The sequence below is a fragment of the Mustela erminea genome, chromosome 12, assembly GCF_009829155.1.
Source record: "Mustela erminea isolate mMusErm1 chromosome 12, mMusErm1.Pri, whole genome shotgun sequence".
Lineage (NCBI taxonomy): Eukaryota > Metazoa > Chordata > Mammalia > Carnivora > Mustelidae > Mustela > Mustela erminea.
Window position 1 is genome coordinate 82372618 of NC_045625.1, and position 23369 is coordinate 82395986.

A 23369-nucleotide genomic window follows, 5' to 3' on the forward strand; every position below is an offset into this window, starting at 1 on the left:
GGGAGGACTTGGCAGTTTGTCAGACAGGGCAGGAAAAAGGCTTGTGGCTGCAGGTGTTTTATACGTAACCCGTGAGGCCGTTGATGTTGTAAATCCTGAGATTCTTAGAAGCTGAGCAATAAGCTGCGGAGCGGTCACTGCTTACATCCAGTCCCAGTATAGCTGGCAGAGCTGGGCCAGGAGATACAGGCTTGGAAACTGGAATTATCGTTGTGTGCTTGATGTGTGTCAGGTATTGTCCTAACACTTCGTGAGTGTGAATCGTGTAAGACCCATGAGGTGGTGCTATTATTAGCTCCATTTTACCTAAGGAAGACACAGAGGCACAGAGAGGTTAAGCGCCTTGCCCAGGTACTTCCTGGAAAGTTGGAGCTGGGCTTTGAATCCAGCTGTTGCTGGTATCCTAGAGGTAGGATGAGCCCCTCTGGTAGAGGAAGCCTTCTTTGGATTAGCTTTTCTTCCCACACAGCCACAAAATGAAAAGTGTAAACTTTGGTATTTTCTGTGTTTACTGGTTTCTCCCTTGTCCTGCCTCCCAGAAGTATCTCTGTGATGGAGGAGGAACTTACCTTCGCTTCTGAGTGGGGAAGAAGGGTTGTGTTAGAAGTGTACTTGACTCTTGTGCAATGCAGAGATTACAGCACTGGACTCACCCCGCGTAGTGCATTCAAAAATCTGCATATACCTTCTGACTCCGAAAAACTTAACTAGTAACAGCCTACTGTTGATAGAAGACTTACTGATAACATAGTCAATGCAAATTTTGTATGTTACATATATTATTTACTGTATTCTTACAATAAAGCAAGCTAGAGAAAAGAAGATCATAAAGAAGAGAAAATACATTTACGGTACTGTACTGTACTTATTGAAAAAAATTCACAAATGGACCTGTGTGGCACAAACCCATGTTGTTCGAGGGTCAGCTGTACAAACAAATAGCGACTACCTTTAGTTACACACATTTTTTTTTTTTAAGATTTTATTTATTTATTTATTTATTTGACAGAGAAAGAGTGAGAGAGGGCATGAGAGGGGTGAGGATCAGAGGGAGAAGCAGACTTCCTGCTGAGCAGGGAGCCCGATGTGGGACGTGATCCCGGGACTCCAGGATCATGACCTGGGCCTAAGTTAGTCGCTTAACCAGCTGAGCTATTCCTGGTGCCCCACACATTTCTTTTTAATGCCAAATAAAGAGAGTCTAATAAGTACCAGGTTACCTAGGTGTAGTGTAATGGATTTTGAAAAGTTGTAGACTTGAAAAGAAATTCTAGAAGTCTTCCATTGTACAGAAGGATTTCCGTTAGCTACTTAATACATGGGTTTTTCTCATTCCTTATTTTAAAAGTTTAGAAGTTTACATAGTTTCACTGTAAAAACAACAGCCTTATTTCTGATTTCTTTGATTAATGTTTAAAGTATTCATTTTTTGGTTGGTAAGTAGCAATGGTATTTCGCTGGACAAATCTTTGGTTTGGTTGAGCATTTACTATATGTCAAAGAACGAGAACTGGAATAAATCTCACTCGGCTCACAACAGAGATTGATGTTCTCATCATTCTTGTTTCACAGATAAGGAAACTGATGTTCGAAAACGTTAAGTTACATAGGCAATTAAGTGGAGAAGCTGGGATTCAAACCTAGGTGCCATGGCTTATAATTCCTCTATGCTGTCGGTACACATGGAACTTTTTGGACAGGGGCCATATTTTTCTCATCTTTGTTGAGTGAATGAGTAATCTGAAGATGTATTAGAGAGGACCTGCCTCCAAAAAGTGCAGTCTCATCAAGAAGAGATTATTTATACAGTATCAGTAATCAAGTAAGATACATACGAACATAGAAATGAAGATTCCTGCAGGTAGGTAGGTCAGGAGAGACTTTATGGAAAAAAGAAAATTTTTGTTTAATAATCAGATAAAGGAGGACATTTCTGGCAGAGAGAGGAGCAAACAGGTAAAGCTGATTATCCAGAGAAGGTAGTCAGATAGGAGTTGCGTTTAGAGAATGGTGGGGTTTGACTCAGGTGGAGTATAGCACATGAAGGGCAGGTAGTAGAAGGGTGGCTGAGAAGGAGATTGTGGGCTCTTGTTTTTGACCAGGTTCTAGTTTTCTGGTACATTTCTCCAGTATCCCGTGCTCTAGTCAAGTTCGGATGCCCACCATCTGTTGGAGAGCACCCTGTGTGACCTTCCTTGCCTCTATCCTTGCTCATACTTTTTTCCAGTCTGCAGTGCTCTTTACCACTTTATCCATTTATAGCCTTCCCTTACTCCAGTAAGAATTAATTTCAACTGTTTTGGTGGTTCCCAAAATATGGTACATGTTTCCAGTTCATCATTATTTCATTTTGTCTTACATAATTCTTTGTATGTTTTCTCCAACTAAAGGGTAACCTTCTAGAAGGCAAGATCGGGTCTTATTTATCATTATATCTCTTCTGCCAGTCTTAAGGGCCCAGTTTAATATTTGCACATAATCAGTAATTGGGATATTATGGAATTAAACAAGTTATGGTATAGAAAATTATAGTTATTTTTCTTGGTAAATATTAAATTAGTGCCAACAGCTTATAAAAGTAAAAGAATGAAGAGGTTAATAATTAGGTTATTCTTTATAGCCATATTGTATTTATGCATATAATGACTTGTAATGAGGAAGATAGAGGTCAAAAATGTATTCTAGGGGCACCTGGGTGGCTCAGTGGGTTAAAGCCTCTGCCTTCGGCTCAGGTCATGGTCCCAGGGTCCTGGGATCGAGCCCCACATCGGGCTCTCTGCTCAGCGGGGAGCCTGCTTCCCCCTCTCTCTGCCTGCCTCTCTGCCTACTTGTGATCTCTGTCTGTCAAATAAATAAATAAAATCTTCAAAAAAAATGTATGCTAATCCTAGCTCTCATTTATTGAATGTTATAGTAATGAAATGATAGGCTCACAATACATGTTAATTTCATCAGATGGTTGAGAATTAAATAATTGATTTTTTCACTTAGAATATTTTTAAAAGAATACAGAGTTATATTTATGCATGCTTTTGGGTTTTAAAAAGTTTATTAAACACTGAGATGTCCCAACTATTTATTATAGACAGGTATTTTAATTGCCATGTAATTAAATTATTAAAAGCAGTCAGATGCTGGGGTGCCTGGGTGGCTCAGTGGGTTAAAGCCTCTTCCTTCGGCTCAGGTCATGATCCCAGGGTCCTGGGATCAAGCCCCACATCAGACTCTCTGCTCAGTGGGGAACCTGCTTCCTCCTCTCTCTTTGCCTGCTTCTCTGCCTAATCGTGATCTCTGTCAAGTAAATGGGTGGAATCTTAAAAAAAAAAAAAGTCAGATGCTCACTTTGCCATATACAGATTGGGTGCCCACAAGCAAATTATTTAAACTCTATAAATGTCAGTTTCCTTTCTGTGAAGCAAAACAAGAAGATCTTGAGTCATAATCATGAGAACTCAATGAAATAATGTAAATAAAAGACCTCCAGTGGTGCCTGGTATACACTAATGCTAAATAGTTATAATTACTTTTATTATTTTATTTTACTTGGTGTTTGGGTGGTTAATATGAGCTTGGTAGAAGTTACTTTAATTTCATGGTCCTACATTGATCATCTTAATCCTAAAATTCTCTTTTCAGTTTTAGTAAAATGAAGACAATATGACTAGCTGTATTACTGATTTTGCCCTATTAAACAAGCTTATGGAGCTTATTTGAATGTATGGAAATTCTGACAGTACCATGATTGTCAAATAGCTAATGAATATTGAATAGGCTGTTTAAAAATGAAACTAGAAAATACTGAACAAAAATGAATAAGTATTTATATTAATGATTATAAATTAAAGTTATAAAATAAAACAGAAATAAAGTATAATTTTTTATCTGCTGCATTCATTTTTAAAATACCATTATATAGGTTAGAGTTACAGGGACATAAGTGCACTCCTGTTATCTTGGCAAAATGAGTAGAGGCTGTTCATTTGAAGGACAGTTTGGAAATGCTTAGTAGGAGCCATACTGGTGTTTGTATTGTTTGACATAGTAGTACAACTCCTGGGAATATGTACTGAGAAAATAATCTGTGAGACAAAAAGTGTGTTTACAGTAATATTATCTATAATAGTAAAAACAAACAGGAAAAAACCTAAAGAATGATAAAGATAAATGATAGTGTAGTACACTAAGGGTTATTTTGCAACTGTTAAAAATGCATACTATAGCAATGCTGGAGAATGCATGTCAAATAATATTGAATGGAAAAGAGAACAAAGTGGTGCATTTATCATTGCTATGACTATGTAAAAATGTGGGTAAGAAAGGGTAATCTTTGCAGGCGAATGTAAATGAATTGTGTTAAATGATTATGAGTGGGTCTTTTTTCCCTTTCTGAAAATTTGCAGATAGTCAGTTATTGAAATATTTGTGGAATTAAAAGAATAATTGTATGGAAATTATATTTCTTTTCCTTGGTCAATATTAAAGTAGAGCCAAAAACTATTAAAAAAAATGAGTGAATAGTCTTCGTAGCCATATTGTATTGTAAAGTTATTTCAGAGTCAACTTTTAAGAGTAACTTTTATCATAAAGTAGAAAAAAATCTTGAGGGTAATCTTCATATTTCTGATGGCTTAGAACAGGATATCTGCCATTAAAGTTATTATGACATAATATATATATTAGTATAACATCAGGTACAGATACATAAGATATAACTTAAAGAAAAGCTAGGCTTCAAAGGGTAGGACTATTAATTTTTAATGGGATTTCTCTTTATTTTAGAACTGATAGATGTCACTTGCACCCTGCTGCTTCTAAACCCAGACTTTACCACTGCGTGGAACGTGAGGTATGTCATTCTCATCAGTGATAACATGAAGTTTTATCCAAATTCCTGAACGCCTATAAATCCCATGAGTTGTTAGCTTTTTGAAAAACGAAATATAGACCATGTATCTCTGGCATTTTATGCTTATTTCTTCTACCCGTCTTTATAATGTCTCCATGACAATTCTTACACTTTGCTCGTTTGTGCATGTTTCTGTCTTTTCTTCATAAAGAAGTAGAATGTCTGAAGTAGAAATTATCATTGAAATATCGTACACCATTTGCTTTTATTTTTCTTCCTTTTTAAAGGAGCAGGGGCAGCCAACATAATTGGTTGGTGTGTAAGGCATTGGTATATGTATTAGTGAAGTGTAGTAGAAAGTGTGTACGAAGAGGATTCAAGGCCATGACATTTTAGTCTCGATTTAGTCACTAACATTGTGACCTCTGTGGGCCAGTCACGTGAAGTCTCTGGCACTCAGTATTTTGGGAAGAGGGTCACATTTTATTAATATTTTAGTTCCTTAATCTATTTATTTTAGCTTTAAACACAAAATAATTTTATAGGAATACCAAAGATCAGACTAGGTTCTTTTTTTTTTTAATTGAAGTTTTTTCAGTTAAGCAATATGTATGGTTGGGTTTGTTTTGTTTTGTTTTTGTTTTTTTAAAGAAAATGGTGATCTCTTAGACTAACACAAATTTCCTTAGAGGAAAGCAGAATACAAGTTCTGGATGAATAAAAGTGAAGTCCTATTGAACACTGTGAATCCATTTTAAATTTTCCTATAGGAGAGAGCCACAGATTATGGTTATCTTTAAAGATGACTTAAACAGGGCACCTGGGTGGTTCAGTGGGTTAAGCCTCTGCCTTTGGCTCAGGTCATGATCTCAGGGTCCTGGGATCAAGCCCCACTTCAGGCTCTCTGCTCATCAGGGAGCCTGCTTTCCCCCCTCTCTGCCTACCTCTCTGCCTACTTGTGATCTCTCTGTCTGTCAAATAAATAAATAATTTTTTTTTAAAAAAAGATGATTTAAATAGTACTTTATTTAATTTTCTCTGTATTTTAAGGGAGATTACATTCTGAATTAGTGTTCTATGATACCTACTGAATTTTCTATCTACCTACTGATTTTTAAAAATTAGGTAATTTCTATTATATGTCTTTTTAAATTGTCTTTTGAATAATTAATGATCAGATATTTAGAGTAAGGAGTAAGAAGAGTATAGAATGAGATATAAGGCTTTAAAATTTTTGTACTTTTAGAGTTCTGATTTTTCTTTTATGGAAAGCACCACCACAAGTAAGAAAAAGGCAAATGTTCATGAGTGACTGCTGTATTATAGGGACACACTACAGCTTTATTTATGATCTCATTTAATCCATCCAATACTTGACAGCATTTGTTCATTTATCAAATATTTATTGATGGGGCGCCTGGGTGGCTCAGTGGGTTCAAGCCTCTTCCTTCAGCTCAGGTCATGATCCCAGGGCTCTGGGATCGAGCCCCGCATCAGGCTCTCTGCTTAGCAGGAAGCCTGCTTCCCCCTCTCTCTGCCTGATTCTCTGCCTACTTGTGATCTCTCTCTCTGTCAAATAAATGAAATCTTTTTAAAAAAATTATTGATTGCTGTATGCTGAGTTCTAGGCACTGGGAATAGAACTGTGAGCAAAACAAACAAAACCCTGTCCTGGTGGAATTTTATTCTCGGGGGTAGAAAAGAAAGACATTACTAAATGAAAAATACATTATCAAGTGGTGTTTAAATCCTCTGGAGAAAAAGTGGGACAAGAAAGGGAAGACGAGACAGAGGATGTGAAGAATAGTATTGCAGTTCTAAATAGGGGACATTTGAGCAAAGACTGGCATGATTTGGGGATCAATCTGTGGGTTCTGGGTAAAAACATTCCAAGCAGAGGGAACAGTAGCAAGTGGGAAGAATCTCAGTGGTGCTGAAAGTGCTCTTGGTGCTCTGGGACAGCAAAGCGGCCAGTGTAGCTGGAGTAGCTTGCAAAAGGGAGAGAGTGATGGACCAGACCTCATAGGGCTTTGTTGATCTTCACATGCTGCTGGAGGAACTTGGAGTTTTCTCAGGCTGAGATAGGAAGGTGTTAAAGCTGAGGAGAGACAGTATCTCACTTGGGTTTAGAAACTGTAGCTCCTGTGGCTCCTGTGGAAAGTGGACTGTAAGAGTGCAGGGAGCCGTGAGGAAGTGGAAGGTAGGCAGTAGTTGTGGTGATTTAGGTGAGAGATGCTTGTGACCTGAGCAGAACTTAGCAGTGGAACAGGTGAGAAGTAGTGATTCTCCCTGTATTTTATGAACTGTATAAGCTTTGACTGTATTTAAACAATTTTAAAGACAGATGATGAACTGGATGCAGGAAGGAGAAAGAAGAGGGTCAAGCTTGACTCTGGTTTTTGGCCTGAGTCACTGAAGGGATGGAGTTGCCCTTTACAGAGAGGAAGAGGAAGCAGATTTAGGTGGGGAGAGCCGGGTGAAGTCAGGAGTTCAGTGTAGCACATTGTAGGTTTGTGTGCAGGAAGTTGTGTAGGAATCTAAAGTTGAGGCAGGAGTTCTAAGCCTGATATAAATTGGGAGTCACTAGAAAATGGGTGGTATTTAAGGCCATGAGATCATTGGAGGGATGTGTGTAGCTGTTGGAAAATTGGAAATTACCTAATATTCATGGCTCACTGGTGATTCACGTTGTATTTCTGTTGGAGGGCTCTTCTAGAGTTTGTGTGATGAGGAAGAATCAGCATGGGAAACCTTTAGGAGGGTGCTATGAACTTAAAATTGAGAGCTTTCTTAAGGGTAGGGACCATGTCTTTGTTTTCCAAGCATCTAGCCCTCTAGTGCCTGGCACATACTTAGCTTGTAGACTGGGCACTGAAAAAAATTAAGTTCAGTGAAAATGAATTGAGGGTAATAGAGCAGGAGTACCATTTTTATACTTGTTCTCCAGTTCCTCATTATTACAGAGGGTTTGAAAATCCTTCAACAAGAAAAGACTCTTACTAGCATAATACATACATATATAGTTGTATATACATACATACACACACACACATATATATAATATATTGTATATTTTATAGGGCAGTACAGTATAGGAGGAAGAACCTAGTCTTAAGATATGTGGCTGTTAGTCCTTTTTCATTAATTAACTAGCAGTGGACTTTAGGCAAACCTTTAGCTTTGCAATAGCTTTAGTTTCTATAAGAGGTTTGAACTAGGTAATGTTTTTTTGCTTTTTTTTTTTTAGATTTTTTAAAATTTATTTGACAGACAGAGATCACAAGTAGGCAGAGAGGTAGGCAGAGAGAGGGGGGGAAGTAGGCTCCTTGCTGAGCAGAGAGCCCGATATGGGGCTTGATCCCAGGACCCCGAGATCATGACCTGAGCCAAAAGCAGAGGCTTTAACGCACTGAGCCACCCAGGTGCCCCAGAACTAGGTAATTTTTTATGATTTCTTTCAATCTGGTTTTTAAATTTTTTTGTGGTTTGTTGTGGAAAGGGAAAATTGCTCCATAAATCTAACTTCAGTGATATTCACAGCAGTTGATTTTGAAAATTATTCTAATAAGATGATTAATAAAGTTTTGTGCTAGATGAATAAATAGGAAACCTTGATTTTAAAAGGATCCATTGTGGCTATGTATTCTAGTAAGTTTTAATTTGTATTAGTAAAACTAATTAACATGAAGACATAGAATCAGGAGTACATTTTATGCAAAAACCACCAGCTTTAGAAGTAAATGGGTCTAATCTTATAAGGTCTCTTGCAAATCAGATACTCAACACTTTATGTTTAATTTTTGGTATTTTTCTTCTGCAGTAACTGGGAAACATTCAGTTATTTTGACTGTATTTTTATAAACTGCTAAAAGATAGTATTAATACATCAGTTGTTCTTTTATAGGTGTTTTGGTCTTAGGGGAAAAAACAGTTGCAAGAATGGGTTTTTGAACTGATTTCCTGTAATTATAGTGAGTGATGGATATAATTTTAAAAATCTACGTGATTATAGAAGAAAATCGTCTTTTTTGGGACGCTTGGGTGGCTCAGTGAGTTAAGCCGCTGCCTTCGACTCAGGTCATGATCCCAGGGTCCTGGGATTGAGTCCCGCATCGGGCTCCTTGCTCAGCGGGGAGCCTGCTTCTCTCTCTGCCTCTTCCTGCCACTCGGCCTGCTTGTGCTCTCTCTCTCTCTGACAAATAAATAAAATCTTAAAAAAAAAAAAAAAGGTCCTTTTTTTACTTTGAAATTCAATGTATTATTCCATGAAAGGGCTGGACTGCATAACAGTGTCCTATTTTTTCCATCGTTCTATGAACATAGAGTAAGCAAAACCTCTTTGAGTAACTAAATAGCTAACACCAAGCTTCAATGTTCATGTCCTTTACTCATAGCCTATTAAAATTGGTAACTGTATTTTATGTGGATTTGATGTCTGGTTCTGGCACTTTGAATTCACAGATCTTCAGTATAAGTTACGAATTCTCCCCCAGCTTCAGTTTTCTCATTGGTAAAACTGAGATAATACTATGTTGTGCCATATGAAATAGTTTTTTTTATAAAACAAAAATAGTTCAACCTAAACATCCAGATCCTGGTGTCTTACACCATTCTTTAATAAAAGGAAACAGGCTTCATGAAGAAATGTCTGATTCTAAGACCAAGGCAGGAAATCTCCAAGATTTGTCTGAAATATCTGAAAGTGCCAGACAGTAAGGAAGTGCTCAAAAAACCAAAATGATGGAAATATGTCAAAGGCTTCTAGTGGCCAAAGCTGGAACAATCTGAGCAGTAAAATAACATAATATTGGGTTATACCCTAAAGTATAAAATGATGTTCATGCTGACATAATTGAAGAAACAAATAGTAGACAACAGACAAATCTCTCATATAGAAGGATTCCAAATAATTTATCTGGGCAGCCACCTTCGAAGATTTCAAGTGCAGCTCCCTTCCTCCTTAAGTGTAACTTCTTCCAAAAAGTACAGTGGAGAAACCGGACATGGACCATCTTAGCCAGGTAATCAAGGTCAGTGTCAGCCGTGACAAGTCATGCTGGTATTTTGTGCCTCTGACCGTGATGTGATAAAGATGGCACTTACCTTTTGTGATCTCTTCCTCCTCAAAACAGTAATCTAACCATAAGAAACACATATATAAAATACCTCATTAGTACTCATAAAAAGTGGCTCTGAGGAGTCTAGGAGACATAACCAAATATAATGTGATATTGTAGATAGGATGCTAGACTAGAAGAAACACATGTGGTAAAAAGTAAGGAATTCTGAATAAAGGATGGACTTCCAATAGTAATTTACTGGTATGATTCGTCAATTATGACAAATATACTATAATAATGTATTAGTAATAAGGGAAGCTGGGTACAACGTATGCAGGAATCTCTGTACTATCCTTACAACCTTTGTGTGAATTTAAAACAATTCCCAGATTAAAACTTTTAAGATTTTGTTTATTTTCTGAAGTAGTCTTGATACCCAGCGTGGAGTTCAAACTTACATGAGATCAAGAGTCTCATGCTCTATCAACTGAGCCAGCCAGATACCCCAAAAGTTTATTTAAAGAAACAAACAAAAAACAAAAAAAATCGAGTATTGGCAATTTCCTATATTTCAACTTAATACAGGATTGTTTTGAGGATTAATTTAGATAATGTATGTAAATCACTTAACACAGTGCCTGATTCAGAAGTGTTCAGTAAATGGTAATTTTTAGGAATATGACTCTTACTATTATCATTACTGTTACTTCAGACAGAATAACTAAAGATGCATGGGAAGAAAAGATGGCATTTGTTTATTCAGTTATGCTGTGTGCCAAGTACTGAGCTAGCCAGTGGAGATTTTGCCATGGACAGATAGACATAACCCCTGGTTTCCTGCAGGTTTTAAATCAAGTGTCAGCAGAGGGAAACTATAATTAATACCTCGAGATAGAAGACACAAAAACTTTAAAAAATCAGATAAACCAGGGATGCCTGGGTGGTTCAGTTGGTTAAGCATCTACCTTTGGCTCAGGTCATGATCCCATGAGCCCCACGTGGGGCTCCTTGCTCAGCGGGGAGCCTGCTTCTACCTCCGCCTGCTGCTCCCCCTGCTCATGTGCTCTCTCTCTCTCTGACAAATGAGTAAAATCTTTAAAAAAAAATAATAAGATGAACTTTGTAGAACTAGAAAACCCCTCCTCTTTACGACACAACACACGTGGCCTTTCCTTACCTGTATACTTCTCCCCCACATTTATTTGACCTTTGTTTTATTCCTTCCTCCTGTTTACAGTGGATCACCTGAGGCTTTAAGGATGAATCTCAAAGCCCAGCTTAGTCAATGTGCCTGAAAACAAAGCCACCTCAAATTGAAGGCAGTACTCCATTTCCTCAGTAAAGAAAGTCCAAAAAAATTATTTTAGGCTAATATCATTATGTAAACTTAAAGATATGTGCATGAAATAAGCAAATGTCTTAATATGTTATTTACTTCTTAAATTTAGTTAGATACCTTTAAAATAACTTGTTAAATGAAGTATTTGAATTTATTAATTTGTCATTTTCCTACTCAAGTTTCATTAAACAATTTAATTTAGATGTCTCACATGGCTTATTGACATCAGTGGCTTTGTCATCACAAGAGTTATTTTTTTTTCCAACGTATCCAGACATTTTCCAGAACACATAATGTTTACATGTATAGCTTGTTTGAGATACGTAGAGCACTTTTTGAACCCATGTGTGACTGAAATTTTTCTCAAGATAGATCCCTACTGAATGTGTTCGAGCACTTGATTTTCTTTTATTATATCTCTTGGTTAAGTGCTAGCTATAATGTAATCATTTACTATACTCCTTTTTAAAGTCATCTTTAAAACTTTTGTTTATGGGACTCCTGGGTGACTGAATTGGTTAAATGTCTGCCTTCAACTCAGGTCACGATTCCAGAGCCCCTGGGATGGAGCCCAGCATCTGGCTCCCTGCTCAGCAGGGGGTCTGCTTCTCCCTCTGCACCCTCATTGCTCTTGTGCTTGTTCTCTCTCTCTCTCTCAAAGAAATGGATAAACTCTTTAAAAAAAAAATTATTTTTAAGAATTTTATGATAATATTCAATGCCTACAGTGTTGAGTCCTGTGGCCAGGAATGTTTATTGAATTGCTATTTAAATTCTGCTTCCTTTTTTATGATTCTATTAGGTGATCTTTTTTTTTTTTTTAAACTTTTTTATAAAGATTTTTATTTATTATTTATTTGAGAGAGAGACAGCGAGAGAGAACATGAGCGAGGAGAAGGTCAGAGGGAGAAGCAGACTCCCCATGGAGCTGGGAGCCCTTAAGCATCCACATATACCATTGATTGCCCTTCTTTTAGGCTAAGATAGCTTCCCAAATATTTTGTGCAAAATAAATTAATAGAGCACCCATAGGGGCATCTGGGTGGCTCAGTGGGTTGAGCGTCTGACTCTTCATTTCAGCTCAGGTCATGGACTCAGGATTCAGAGATGGAGCCCTGCGTCAGTCTCCGCGCGCAGCATGGAGTCCAGTTGAGATTCTCTCTGTCCCTCTGCCCCTCCCCGCTGGCTCTCTTTCTGTCTTTCAAAATGAATAAATAAAATCTAATTTTTATTTTTTTTTTTTTAAGGAGCCCTAATTTAAGAAACATTTTTAAAGATTCAGGTATAAAGTGATTCCTCTTTTCTGAAGAAAATTTGGACTATTTCCCCATACATATATATGGGAGTATAGGTAGGTAGTTGTAATAAGGAGAGGTTTTTAATTTAGTAAATGGAAATTAGGCTTAATGTGGCGAATTCCACACCGTAGCGGTTTTTAAACTTCGGTGTGTATCACCTGGAGTGCTTGTTCAAACACCTTGCTTTGTCACTAGTTTCTGATTCACCGGGTCTGGGCTGCGGCCTGAGATCTGTGTTTCTTACAAGTTCCAAGTGATGGTGATGTTGCAGTTAAGGACCTACTTTGAGAAAAACTGAAGTACGAAGTATTATAAATACAATTATATAGAATAACATTTTGCCCTTTTTACACTATGGGTATCTGACTTACTGTATAATGAAACCTTACTGATTTCAGAAGAAAAAGGATGCAGAACTGCAAAAGTAACTGGCTGTTGCATTAAATATCCTTTCGATGACACACAGACTTCCTGTACATTGAAAGAAAAATAGTCAATAAACCCATATGTTAAAGTATCCATAAACCTTCTTAGTATCACTCAAAATTATATCCTGGAGTGAAGTACCTAACCTAATGGTTGTAAAATAAAAACATTTGTCATCACTGTTCAGTATTTTCACTAAGAAGGAAGTTATCTTCCTTATCAAATAAATTTTAGAAATAGCACATTGCTGTTGGAAAGAAAATGTATAGTGGTAATTAGAAGCTAAGTTCATCTAAGTAGGTGAGGTATGTGATCTGGGCTCTGGTCTTCTTGGGATTAAAGTTCTCTAAAATAACTGAATTATCAACCCTACCACAGACAGGACTTTTTAAGATTAATAAATTCTAGTAAATGATCTAATTTCATTATAATAGATACACTGAAAATTAATTAGGAGTATAATCAGTAATATCAGAGCTTATTATCAAAAACTTATCTGAGAAGTTAAATCAAAACTTAAATTGTATTTACTTGAGAAATAACAGGTAGAGAGCTCTTGCATGACATTCTTTAAAACTGCATGGGAGCTTTGAACACTTAAAATGACAACAAAAACCTCACGTTGCTCTTACTTGTATTTGTATTTCAAAAAGGAATGATCTAGTGTATCAAGGGCCGTGCAGGCAGTTTACCTGGTAATAATATCTTTTGGGAACTTACCCTAAGTAGTAGTAGAAATGAAAGACATCTTAAGCACAAATCTCTTGTTTCAGAAAAGTAAAAACTCGGAAGCAATCTAAAAGTCTATAACCAAAGAGGAAAAATAGCATAGGCACTCAATGAAAACTATTTGATTTAAATGTCTGCTTTAAAATTATGTAGAACCATGGACTAATTCTTTAATTCTTTATAAAGTAGAATATAAAATTATATGGTAAAATGTATATGTATATGTATATAAAGAAAGAGGGAAAATTAAAAAATAAAAATAGTAATTTTGTTAAGATAGTGATTAATGAATGATTTTTTCCTTACACCTTAATCACGCCATGTTTTGCTCTTTATGTATTTTTGGTAATGAACCATATCATGTCCAGCTTAGGAAGCTAGAACAATTCTTGACCAGTGTTGGATCTGCCTTACAGATAACTGATGTCAGGCCTTGAAAGTTTTAGAAATGAGATAGCCAGAAAACCTCTTTGCCCTTTCCCAAATAGGTAACTAAAGTTCCACTGTCGATTTAAGAGCTTCTGTTTCTGCTTATGAATCCTGTTACTGCAAGATTACAAAAATATATTCTTGATTACTGCGTGTGATACTTAATGAGTTTCTTGTTTTCTTATTTTCTTCCCACTGAGGTTAATAGCCATGCAGTATGTTTGTATGGAAAGGTAAAGTAATGGTTCTTTTCATTTTTCTTTTACAGAAAAGAGCTCATCCTCTCTGGCACTTTAAATCCAATTAAGGACTTGCATCTGGGAAAACTGGCCTTAACTAAATTTCCAAAGAGTCCAGAAACATGGATTCACAGGTGTGGTTACTTTACACCGTAGGTGTCGTAGGGTTCAGAATGCTGGAGAAACAAGTGTCAAGCAGGTTCACATACGGGTTCAGAGTGTGAATTCTAAAGCCAAGTTACCTACTTTCCAGCCCCAGATGCCATCACGTGCTCCCTGTGTGACTTTCAGAAATGATTTAAGCTCTTCAAGCCTCAGTTTTCTCATTCATAAAATGGAAATAATAATTACACCTATTTCAGAGTTAATGGTTGGCTTTCCATGAAATAATGTATATTAGCACTACCACAGTGCCGGGCACATATTAAATGCTCAGCAAATTTTAGCCGTTACTGTTCATTATGAACTATCTGAGCAGTCATAGAAATGGCATTTAGATGGTCAACTATAATGAGGAACTTGGGTTTTATAATTCATTCAGATATGTTTCTGGTACAGATGGTTGTGGTGATGGCTGTGGTTATTAAAATTAACAAAATAAGGAAGATAAGGGCAGCTGAGGTGAGTGGCGTAGAGGCGGCGCTGAAGTTGCTAAGACTAAATGCAGAGAATATTTTTAGCGTAAAGGCCTGAGTCAGCCCCAGTGCACGTGAAAATTCTCCTCGCCATCCTGGCTCTCTGGAGCGTATTCCACTTGGACTCTGTGGAACTACTCAGTTTTGACTAAACGAGATGGTGTGGGCTGGCTTCCTGGGGTCAGCGGGGAAATTCTTCAGAGAAATCTGTTTTCGGTTTACTAAGCTGCTTACAACTTTTCTTAAATCCTGAGCATTTTTAGGATCTTAGTCAGTTCGAGGTATCTTCACTAGGATCTTGCCTTTGACTAGCACTGCAGATCAGCTACTTCCATGCTGGTTGTTTTTCCGTAGTAGGAATCGGGATGGCCCTTCAAAGAGGCCTGTGGCTTGTGTGTGTGGCGGTCTGGAAAGGAGCGGTGGCTGGGGAGAGCCGTGTTGAATATGCATTCCAGTTTCTAGGCTTGTCTAATATTTTATATAAAGCAAGCTTTTGTTTTAGAAGTTAAGTTAAAAAAAAAAAACTTCTATTTGAAAATGACAAAATGAGTTTTCTTACTCAATTTCTAGTAACTTCTGGGTTGGAAATTTTTAATCTAAAAGAATGCTTCTTACGAGAAAATACTTGTAAAAACTAAGCACATTAAGTGGCTCAGCGATGCTTTTTTAATGCTTTTCATTTAAATAAGCGTGCTAATGAAAATCTTAGACAAGGGAAGTATTTGTGGATAAAGACATTTTAAAACCTCCTCCTAGTTTTAACTAATTATATTGTATTTGTGTCCTCCCAGATTCTGTGCTGTAACATAGAATCCCCGTTCATGAAAGCAGTCGTAATGCAGCTTCTTGTTTGCAGCAAATACACATAGGGTGAGGCATGCAAGTGTAATTAAAGATGTGAACTGTGACTCCTCCTCTGGTATCTACCAGCCATTAATGAATATCCCCTCCAGCACTGCAGTCCCCCTCCACGTTCGCACCTTGTCTTTGCATTTTCTGGCCAAGTGGAGTTTCTGAGTTGTTATGTTGGAGTTGAGGCATTCTCTTTCTGACAGATTTTAATGTTCTAGAAAGGTTTCTCTTTCCTCTTTGTCCTTTCTTCCCCCTCCCCATCCATGCTGCCGAAGTTAATTACATCTTTAAAAACAAAAACAACAGGATAATCCCACCTCCCCCAAAATTGGGCTCGTGGACAGGGATTGTTTTGCACTGTTTTGCATTTTGCATTGTTTTGCACCTCTCCGGTTTACGTTCTTTCCTCATTTTCATTCCACATGGACCTTCACAGGCGATGGGTGCTACAACAGCTCATTCAGGAAACCTCCTTGCCTTCCTTTGTGGTGAAAGGAAACTTGGGAACAGTTCCTGCAGAAAGCACACAGAGGCTGATCCAAGAAGAGATGGAAGTCTGTGGCGAAGCAGCAGGCAGGTACCCGAGCAACTACAATGCCTGGTCCCATCGCATCTGGGTTCTCCAGCACCTGGCCAAGCTAGACGTGAAGGTAAGGCTGTTCTTCGTCTCCCGAGCCACATTCCCTGTCTGCCCTTTAAGTCTTCTGACAGTAGTTCCTCCTCAGAAGAGCTTTTAAGGAGGAAAGTAGAGGAACTAATGACCTAGCGGCATGGGAAGGATCTAGCAGCTGATCCCTCCAAGGAAACCCCGGCAATTTAAAAAGTTTGCATTTCTCACCAGTGCAGTTTCTGGCGCTCTTGGGGTTAGTATATTGGTAGAATGAGGACCAGTTTAAGCAGTAAGAAGACTGGCCATAATTCATTTTGCGCTGAAACAGGAAGGGATTATTGGCCTCATAGCGCTGGAATTGCTCTTTCTTAGTGGTCTCTGCTCGTGTGACTTCATGTGCTGAATCAGCTGGCTGCCTTCTCACCATCTCCTCTCCTGGGAAGGGAAGAGACCTCACCCGCTGTTCCCAAACTTGCCTACGTCTGTAAATTACATTAGGATTTCTGAGTCCCACCCCAGGCCTACTAAATTGGGGAGAGGGTAGGATTTAACATCAGTATTTTTCACGGGGCTCGGGGGGTTATCTGGAGACAGAGCTGAGTTGGAAGCTGTCATAGTCTAGACCCTTCAGTTTAGAAATGAGGAGATCGAAGTTTCCAGAGAATGTTAGTGGCTTAGACTTAGCCACAGTTGCGTCACTTACTGTTCATCAGGACAAGAGCCAGTATCCTTTTCTCCTTCTTACGTACTATAGCTTCTCTATATTTTTCTTCACTTCTTACGTTTCAGTGCCATAAGAATGTAGGGCCCTGCTCTGAGAGCTGCTCAGGCTTGAGACGACTTAAAGGGGCCAGAACACCTCAAGTGGTACTTTCAGATTAGCTGGGAAGCGGTCTCTCATTTCGTTCACCAGCCCCTTCTTTCATCCCCTCTCCCCACTCCGTGTCCCAGCCAGAGATTCCTCCAGGGTAAATAAGAGTTTTCATTTCTGGGGAATTTGAAGCCAACAGTTCTGGAAGAGGAGCCCTTCCCCACCAGTTGTGTGTTTCAGGAGGGGAGGCCTCTTAAAGGAGTGAAAAGAGCAAAGACAGAATCCTACTGACCTGGCTTCACATTTTGGCCTTACTAGCTATGTGTGAAAAGTAAGGCTTTCATGTTTCATCTGTGAAATACCAGCTCCACTGCCTGCCTCAGTGGATTATTCTGACAATTTGAGTTCATGTGTGTAAAGTACTGGGCACCTAATAGAGGCTTACCGTATTTTAGTTCCTTTCTCTGTTCCTCACAGATAGAAAGTTTAGGTGAAACTGGCTCCCAGTTTGCTTGATCAACTCAATGTAATTTATTCATGAAAAAGTACTGAAACTCTTTCATTCCCAGACAATGCCTTATATGCTGGGTGTGGCATAATGACAGTGAGATTGCTCTCAGCAAATTGAAAATCTAGTTGAGAAAACGGATACCAGCACTCACAAAGCAGTTTGACCCCCAGGAGCCGAGGGAAGCACAGCGGACAGTGGGAGCACAGAAATGGCTTCTCATCTAGGCTGGGCTCATTGGAAACAGCTGCCAGAAGGAAGGCTGCTACATTTTCAGGAGTCCGGAGGAACAAGTTCAAGTCATCTGGCGGGCTGTGGTTGATAAGGGAGTTCTTACGGAGTCTGGTCATCTCAACTCCACAACTTCATAGTGTGTAGGGGCTGGGAAGGGGCATGGGGCCTGAGAAGGGCAGAATCCAGGTAAGCTGAACAGTCTTTGGAGACCTGCCTGCCTTGATGTGGACCCTTTAAAGTGGCATTCCCTTAAAATAAAGAACACGGGGGTAAAGTGAAATTCTTATATTTTTGAGGCTATCTGATGTTGAAGATGACAACTCATTAATGGTGTGTTGATTCAGCGGCCTGAGTCCACTGCTAGGCTCACATGTTGTCCGCCGGCTGTGCCCTGCCCTTGGTTGAGCTCCATACTCTTCCTTTCCTCCTGCCACTGCAGCTGTCCAGGGAAGAATGCTGAATTTGCACAATCCTCTTTCTGTTCTTAGAAGCCACTGGGCCCAGCTAGGAGATCATGCCTTCCTGTGCTTTGTCTGTTAGAGGCAGTCATCACAGCAGTACCACTGGTCTAAAGTAGCTTAAAAGTACATATAAAATGAGCTGACATCTTTTTACTTGGGAAATTTTAAATGATTTTTTTTTAAAGATTTTATTTATTTAAGAAAGATAGCACAAGCTGGGGGAAGGGGCAGAGAGAGCGGGAGAAGCAGACTCCCCACTGAGCAGAGAGCCTGATGTGGGGCTCGATCCCAGTACCCCAAGATCATGACCTTAGCCTAAGGCAGACATTTAATTAACTGAGCCACCCAGGCACCTTCCCAAGAAAATTTTTTTAAAAGTGCTGGTATACAGCATTGATACGGCTATGAAAGCAAGCATTGTAGAAATTGGTGGGATCTTACTGAAGGACAACATGGCAGCATTTATCTGACTCTACAAAAAAAGGTGTGTTCTTTCTCATCTAGGATTTCTGCTTATGGGAATTCATCCTAAAGAAATACCAGGAGGTACAGTATGGTGGTGTAGTAATTAAAGGCTCCTCTCATTGGTCAGACAGACCTAATCTGAATCCTGACTATACCACCATTTTGGTGTTTGGTCTTGGAGAAATTTCTTAACCTCTCTAACTTTTAGTTTCTTCATCAGTAAAATGGGACAGGTGAAAGTTCCTACCTTACTGAGTGATGTGAATTAAATGGGAAATCCACGTAAAGTGGCCATCAGAAGTGATCGTACTAAGTGTTCAATAAACACAGGCTATTAAATATGAAAGTTTGATATATAGAAATGCTAGTTATAATAGTGAAAAAGTAGAACCAGTCTAACCCTCCAATAATAACAGATCAGTTACATTGCAGTTTACCACATATTGGAATATTTTATTGTTACTAAAAATTATATTTTGGAAGAGTATTTAAAGAAAAAGTTCACTATAGGATAAGAATTTTTAAAACTAAATATGAGATGGCCCTAATATAATTTTTTAATATATTATTAGCTTTGAATGAGATCTTAGTGTTTGGAGCAGTGCTTGACGTATTGTAACTGCTTAACATATATACACACACACAGTGCTATTAGATATATTGGCTTGTGTTTCCATAATATATACACGTATTCATTTTCTAGTTAAAAAAAAGAGAGAGAGAGAGAGAATAAAGAATCGTGAACAGTGCTAAAGGATGGAATCACGAGTTTTTTATTTTCTGTTTTATTTTCTGTGGTGAGTGTGTGTTTTAGGTAGATATTTATTTAAGTAAATTTTAAAATAGCCTCATTTGTGAGGGTGGGGTGAGAGGAAAAACTCAAAAGTTGAACAGAATTTATTACTACTAGCCAATTAAAAGTTGATAATGGTATGTCACCTGAGAAAGCACACAGGGCCATTTCTGCAAAAAAAAAAAGACATACAGATGGCCAATAAAGACATGAAAAGATGTTCAGCATCATTAGCCATCAGGGAAATGCAAATCAAAACCACAGTGAGATACCATTTCATACCAAGTAGGATGGCTGAAATGAAAAACACGTTCAAAGTGCTGACAAGGTTGTGGAGAAACTGGGACCCTTATACATGCTGGTAGGAATGTGAAATGATGCAGCTGCTATGGAAAGCAGTTTGGCATTTCCTCAAAAAATTAAACCTAGAATTACCACATATGACCTTGCAGTTCTACTCTTAGGTATATATCCCACAGAATGGAAAACTCGTTACAGCAGTGTTTGTAACAGCATAATTCATAATAGCCAAAAACAAGTAAAAACTCAAACGTCCAGTATCTGAGGGTAGATAAATACAGTGTGGTATATCCATACAGTGGGATGTTATTCAGTCATAAAAAGGAACAAAGTCCTGATATGTGGATGAACCTTAAAAACATGCTGATAGCAAGAAGCCAGGTTCAGAATGCCCATCTTCTATAATTTCATTTATATGACATTCAGAATGGGCAGAGCACATTAGTGGGTGCCAGAGGCTGAAGGGAATGGAGTTTTAGGGGACTCTTAATAGGATTCCTAATAGGAATTTGGGAGGTGATGAAAATGTTCTGAAAAGAGACAGCAGTGATGGCTGCACAAGTCTGTGTATATACTGAAAACCACCAGTTTATTTTTCAACTTCAAAAACTGGTTCTGAAGTACATTAGGAAGAATAAAACTTCAAGAATAGCTAAGAAATTGTCGGGAAAAAATATTGTTTATATCTCTGTCCCTTTTGATTTTAGTGAAAAAAAGGCCCCAAAATTCCTGTTGAAGTTTCTTTTCTCATTTAGTATGCCTCTTAAATATAGAAAGGGCAAAGAATATAGAGAATTTTTCTCTTAAAAAGTCTGAGAAAAATTTTTAAAGGAATTACATTCATATTGTTGAAAATCTGTCATATATGTGCTATTTTTTGTCTTGAAATTAAAATAATTAAAAATTTCACGTATAGAAACGTGCAATAAGAAATAATCTAAAGGTTTTTCATGTTACGGAAATTCCCTTGAAACAGTTTCGTACTCTTTTCAATCTGTATTAAGAAACCCTACCAAACCAGAATTAAAAAGCTGATGTATTACTGCCTAAATATCCTGCAGGTTAATTCTTCAAAGATGTAATAATCTCAGGGTTAGTATATATTTTTCTAAGGTAGTAGTTTATCTAGTGCTGTATTGCTCACCATATAATCAAATGAACAGTCTTGTTTGCCCTTTCTCAGAGATTCACCAGCTCTGGAACAAACCTGTTTGGCTTTGAATAAACTCATTAGAATTTAAAGGAGAGGCTTAAAGCATTTCACTGATATATATCAACTGCCCTTTGCTGGGAGTAATCTTGTTCCTCTCTACTAGTCACTTAATTCATCAAACTGTTCAGTTCAATCGTTGATTCATTCATAAAATACTTATGTGTTCACTCTGATGCCATTGAGTATAGAATGTTGGAAGCATTAATTAGGAATGAATAAATATCTTCAACAACTTAAAGAATTTAGTAGGGTTGAAAAGATATGCAGAAATTCTATACGTATGGTAGAACACACAGGAACCATGGAGGTTCAGGAGAGGCAGAGATTTCTTCTAGGGAAGAAAGGAACCGTGAGGAATGGAGAGGACTCTCAGTATGAGAGAAGGCTTTCGCCTGGGACCCTTGAAAAGCAGATAGAGCAGGAGCACTTGGGCTTTGTGCTGTCTGTATTATTCACTGTTGGCAAGTATATGTCTTTTTTTCTTAACTGGTCTGAAAGTCCTCTAATGACATGTGGGAGGCCCCCAGTATAGCTTTTGCTGATCAGAATCCATTTGCATTTGCTACTTGTCCAAGACACTGCCAAATAATTTATTTTTTCATAACTGCTGCTTTTCTTTTTAATCATTCCATTTGAAGTTGCTTAGTTTGCAGGATTGATAATACAAAGACTTAATTCACTGCTGAATTTTGTCTCCTCTACTTAAAAAAAAAAACCATTTATCATTGATGTTAATTGAGTTTGAGATGAATAGTGAAAATCATGCGCTCTTGAAAATTCCTGTTACTAATGCATCATATTTTTTGTACTAAGCCCTTAGAATTAATAGTGAACAAAACTGACCGTCTCTGCCCTCATGGCACCTACAGTGAAGAACAAATAATACAATGAATCAGTTGTTTAACAAATAATAAGTTAGATATTGTAATGTTCATTAAATATTAAAGTTCATCAAAGTAACCTTTGAGTTTATATTTTCTCTCAACATCAGCATTCTTATAAATAAACACCCTAATGTTCATCATTATTTTAGAATAGTTTTTCTATGTATGTGCCAATCAGAATGTGATTGGTCAAGGTCCAGAGAAAGAATGACAAATAACTCCTTAAATTGTGTATGTCTGTGTATGTGTGTCTATACACACACACGTCTTACAACTTTATTAGGGAAAGGGGAAACTAGCCTTTACTGACCTTACACTAACTGACACCACTGTGTTGGACATTGTGTACAAAGTATTGTTAGAAACAATGTTACCAAAAAATACAAGAAATAAATCAAAGAGAAATGCAAAGCATTAATGGAGAAAGAAATTCCTTCAGCAGTTCCTCTTCTCACTTCCCTTTTTTCTTCCTACAAGATTCTTCTTGATGAACTCTCTTCTACTAAACACTGGGCATCCATGCATGTTTCAGACCACAGTGGATTTCACTACCGCCAGTTTTTGTTAAAGTCTTTGATAAGCCAAACTGTGGTAGATGGTTCTGTATTGGAGCAAAACCCTTTGAGAAGTGAGCCAGCTCTTCTAAAAGATGAAGAAGCAGCAGCTTCAGCAGAGGAAGCGAGGATAAATCTTCCCCGTCTTCTAGAAGAAGAAGTTGAATTCAGCACTGATCTTATTGATTCCTACCCAGGACATGAAACCCTTTGGTGTCACAGGTAAGAGGACAGAAAATCTATTTTCTGCTTGGAACTGCTTGAGTTCATGAGAGCTGTAGAAGGTCTTCTGTCTTCCGCCTGCCTGCTCAGGTGGTAGGTAACTGATCGTGGAGCTTTGTGTGAATTCAGAGGAGTTTATGCTACCATACTTCTTCCTCATGATCTTCAATATGAGGTTCCTCATGCAGATCTCTGTCTAATGCTTAGGATGGGGGTATTCAAGCTTGACTGTCCAACAGAGTAGCCTCTTTTACTTCCAAATTGTGAACAGAAGTTTCTCAACTCTCTCCTTGGAGGTTCTGATAAATAAAGATATATATAAAGATATATGTATATCTATATCTATATAGATATAGATATATATATATATATGGGATGGAACACTGCCATCTAGTCTTTAAAAAAACAAAAACCAAAAAAACTTAACAGGTAAATTTGATGCAGAGTCGAATGTAGACCAT

At 37.9% G+C, this 23369-nt stretch overlaps 1 protein-coding gene across 3 annotated transcripts in view; it reads left to right on the top strand.

The window, feature by feature from the left end:
• Positions 1–23369, top strand: part of PTAR1 (protein prenyltransferase alpha subunit repeat containing 1) — a 50282-nt gene that overhangs the window by 15843 nt on the left and 11070 nt on the right. For all 3 annotated transcript variants that reach the window (XM_032307504.1, XM_032307505.1, XM_032307503.1), the window contains exons 3-6: positions 4780–4846; positions 14396–14500; positions 16290–16503; positions 22610–22908. In XM_032307504.1, the coding sequence (XP_032163395.1) occupies positions 4780–4846; positions 14396–14500; positions 16290–16503; positions 22610–22908 (685 nt within the window). The remainder of the gene's footprint in view (positions 1–4779; positions 4847–14395; positions 14501–16289; positions 16504–22609; positions 22909–23369) is intronic.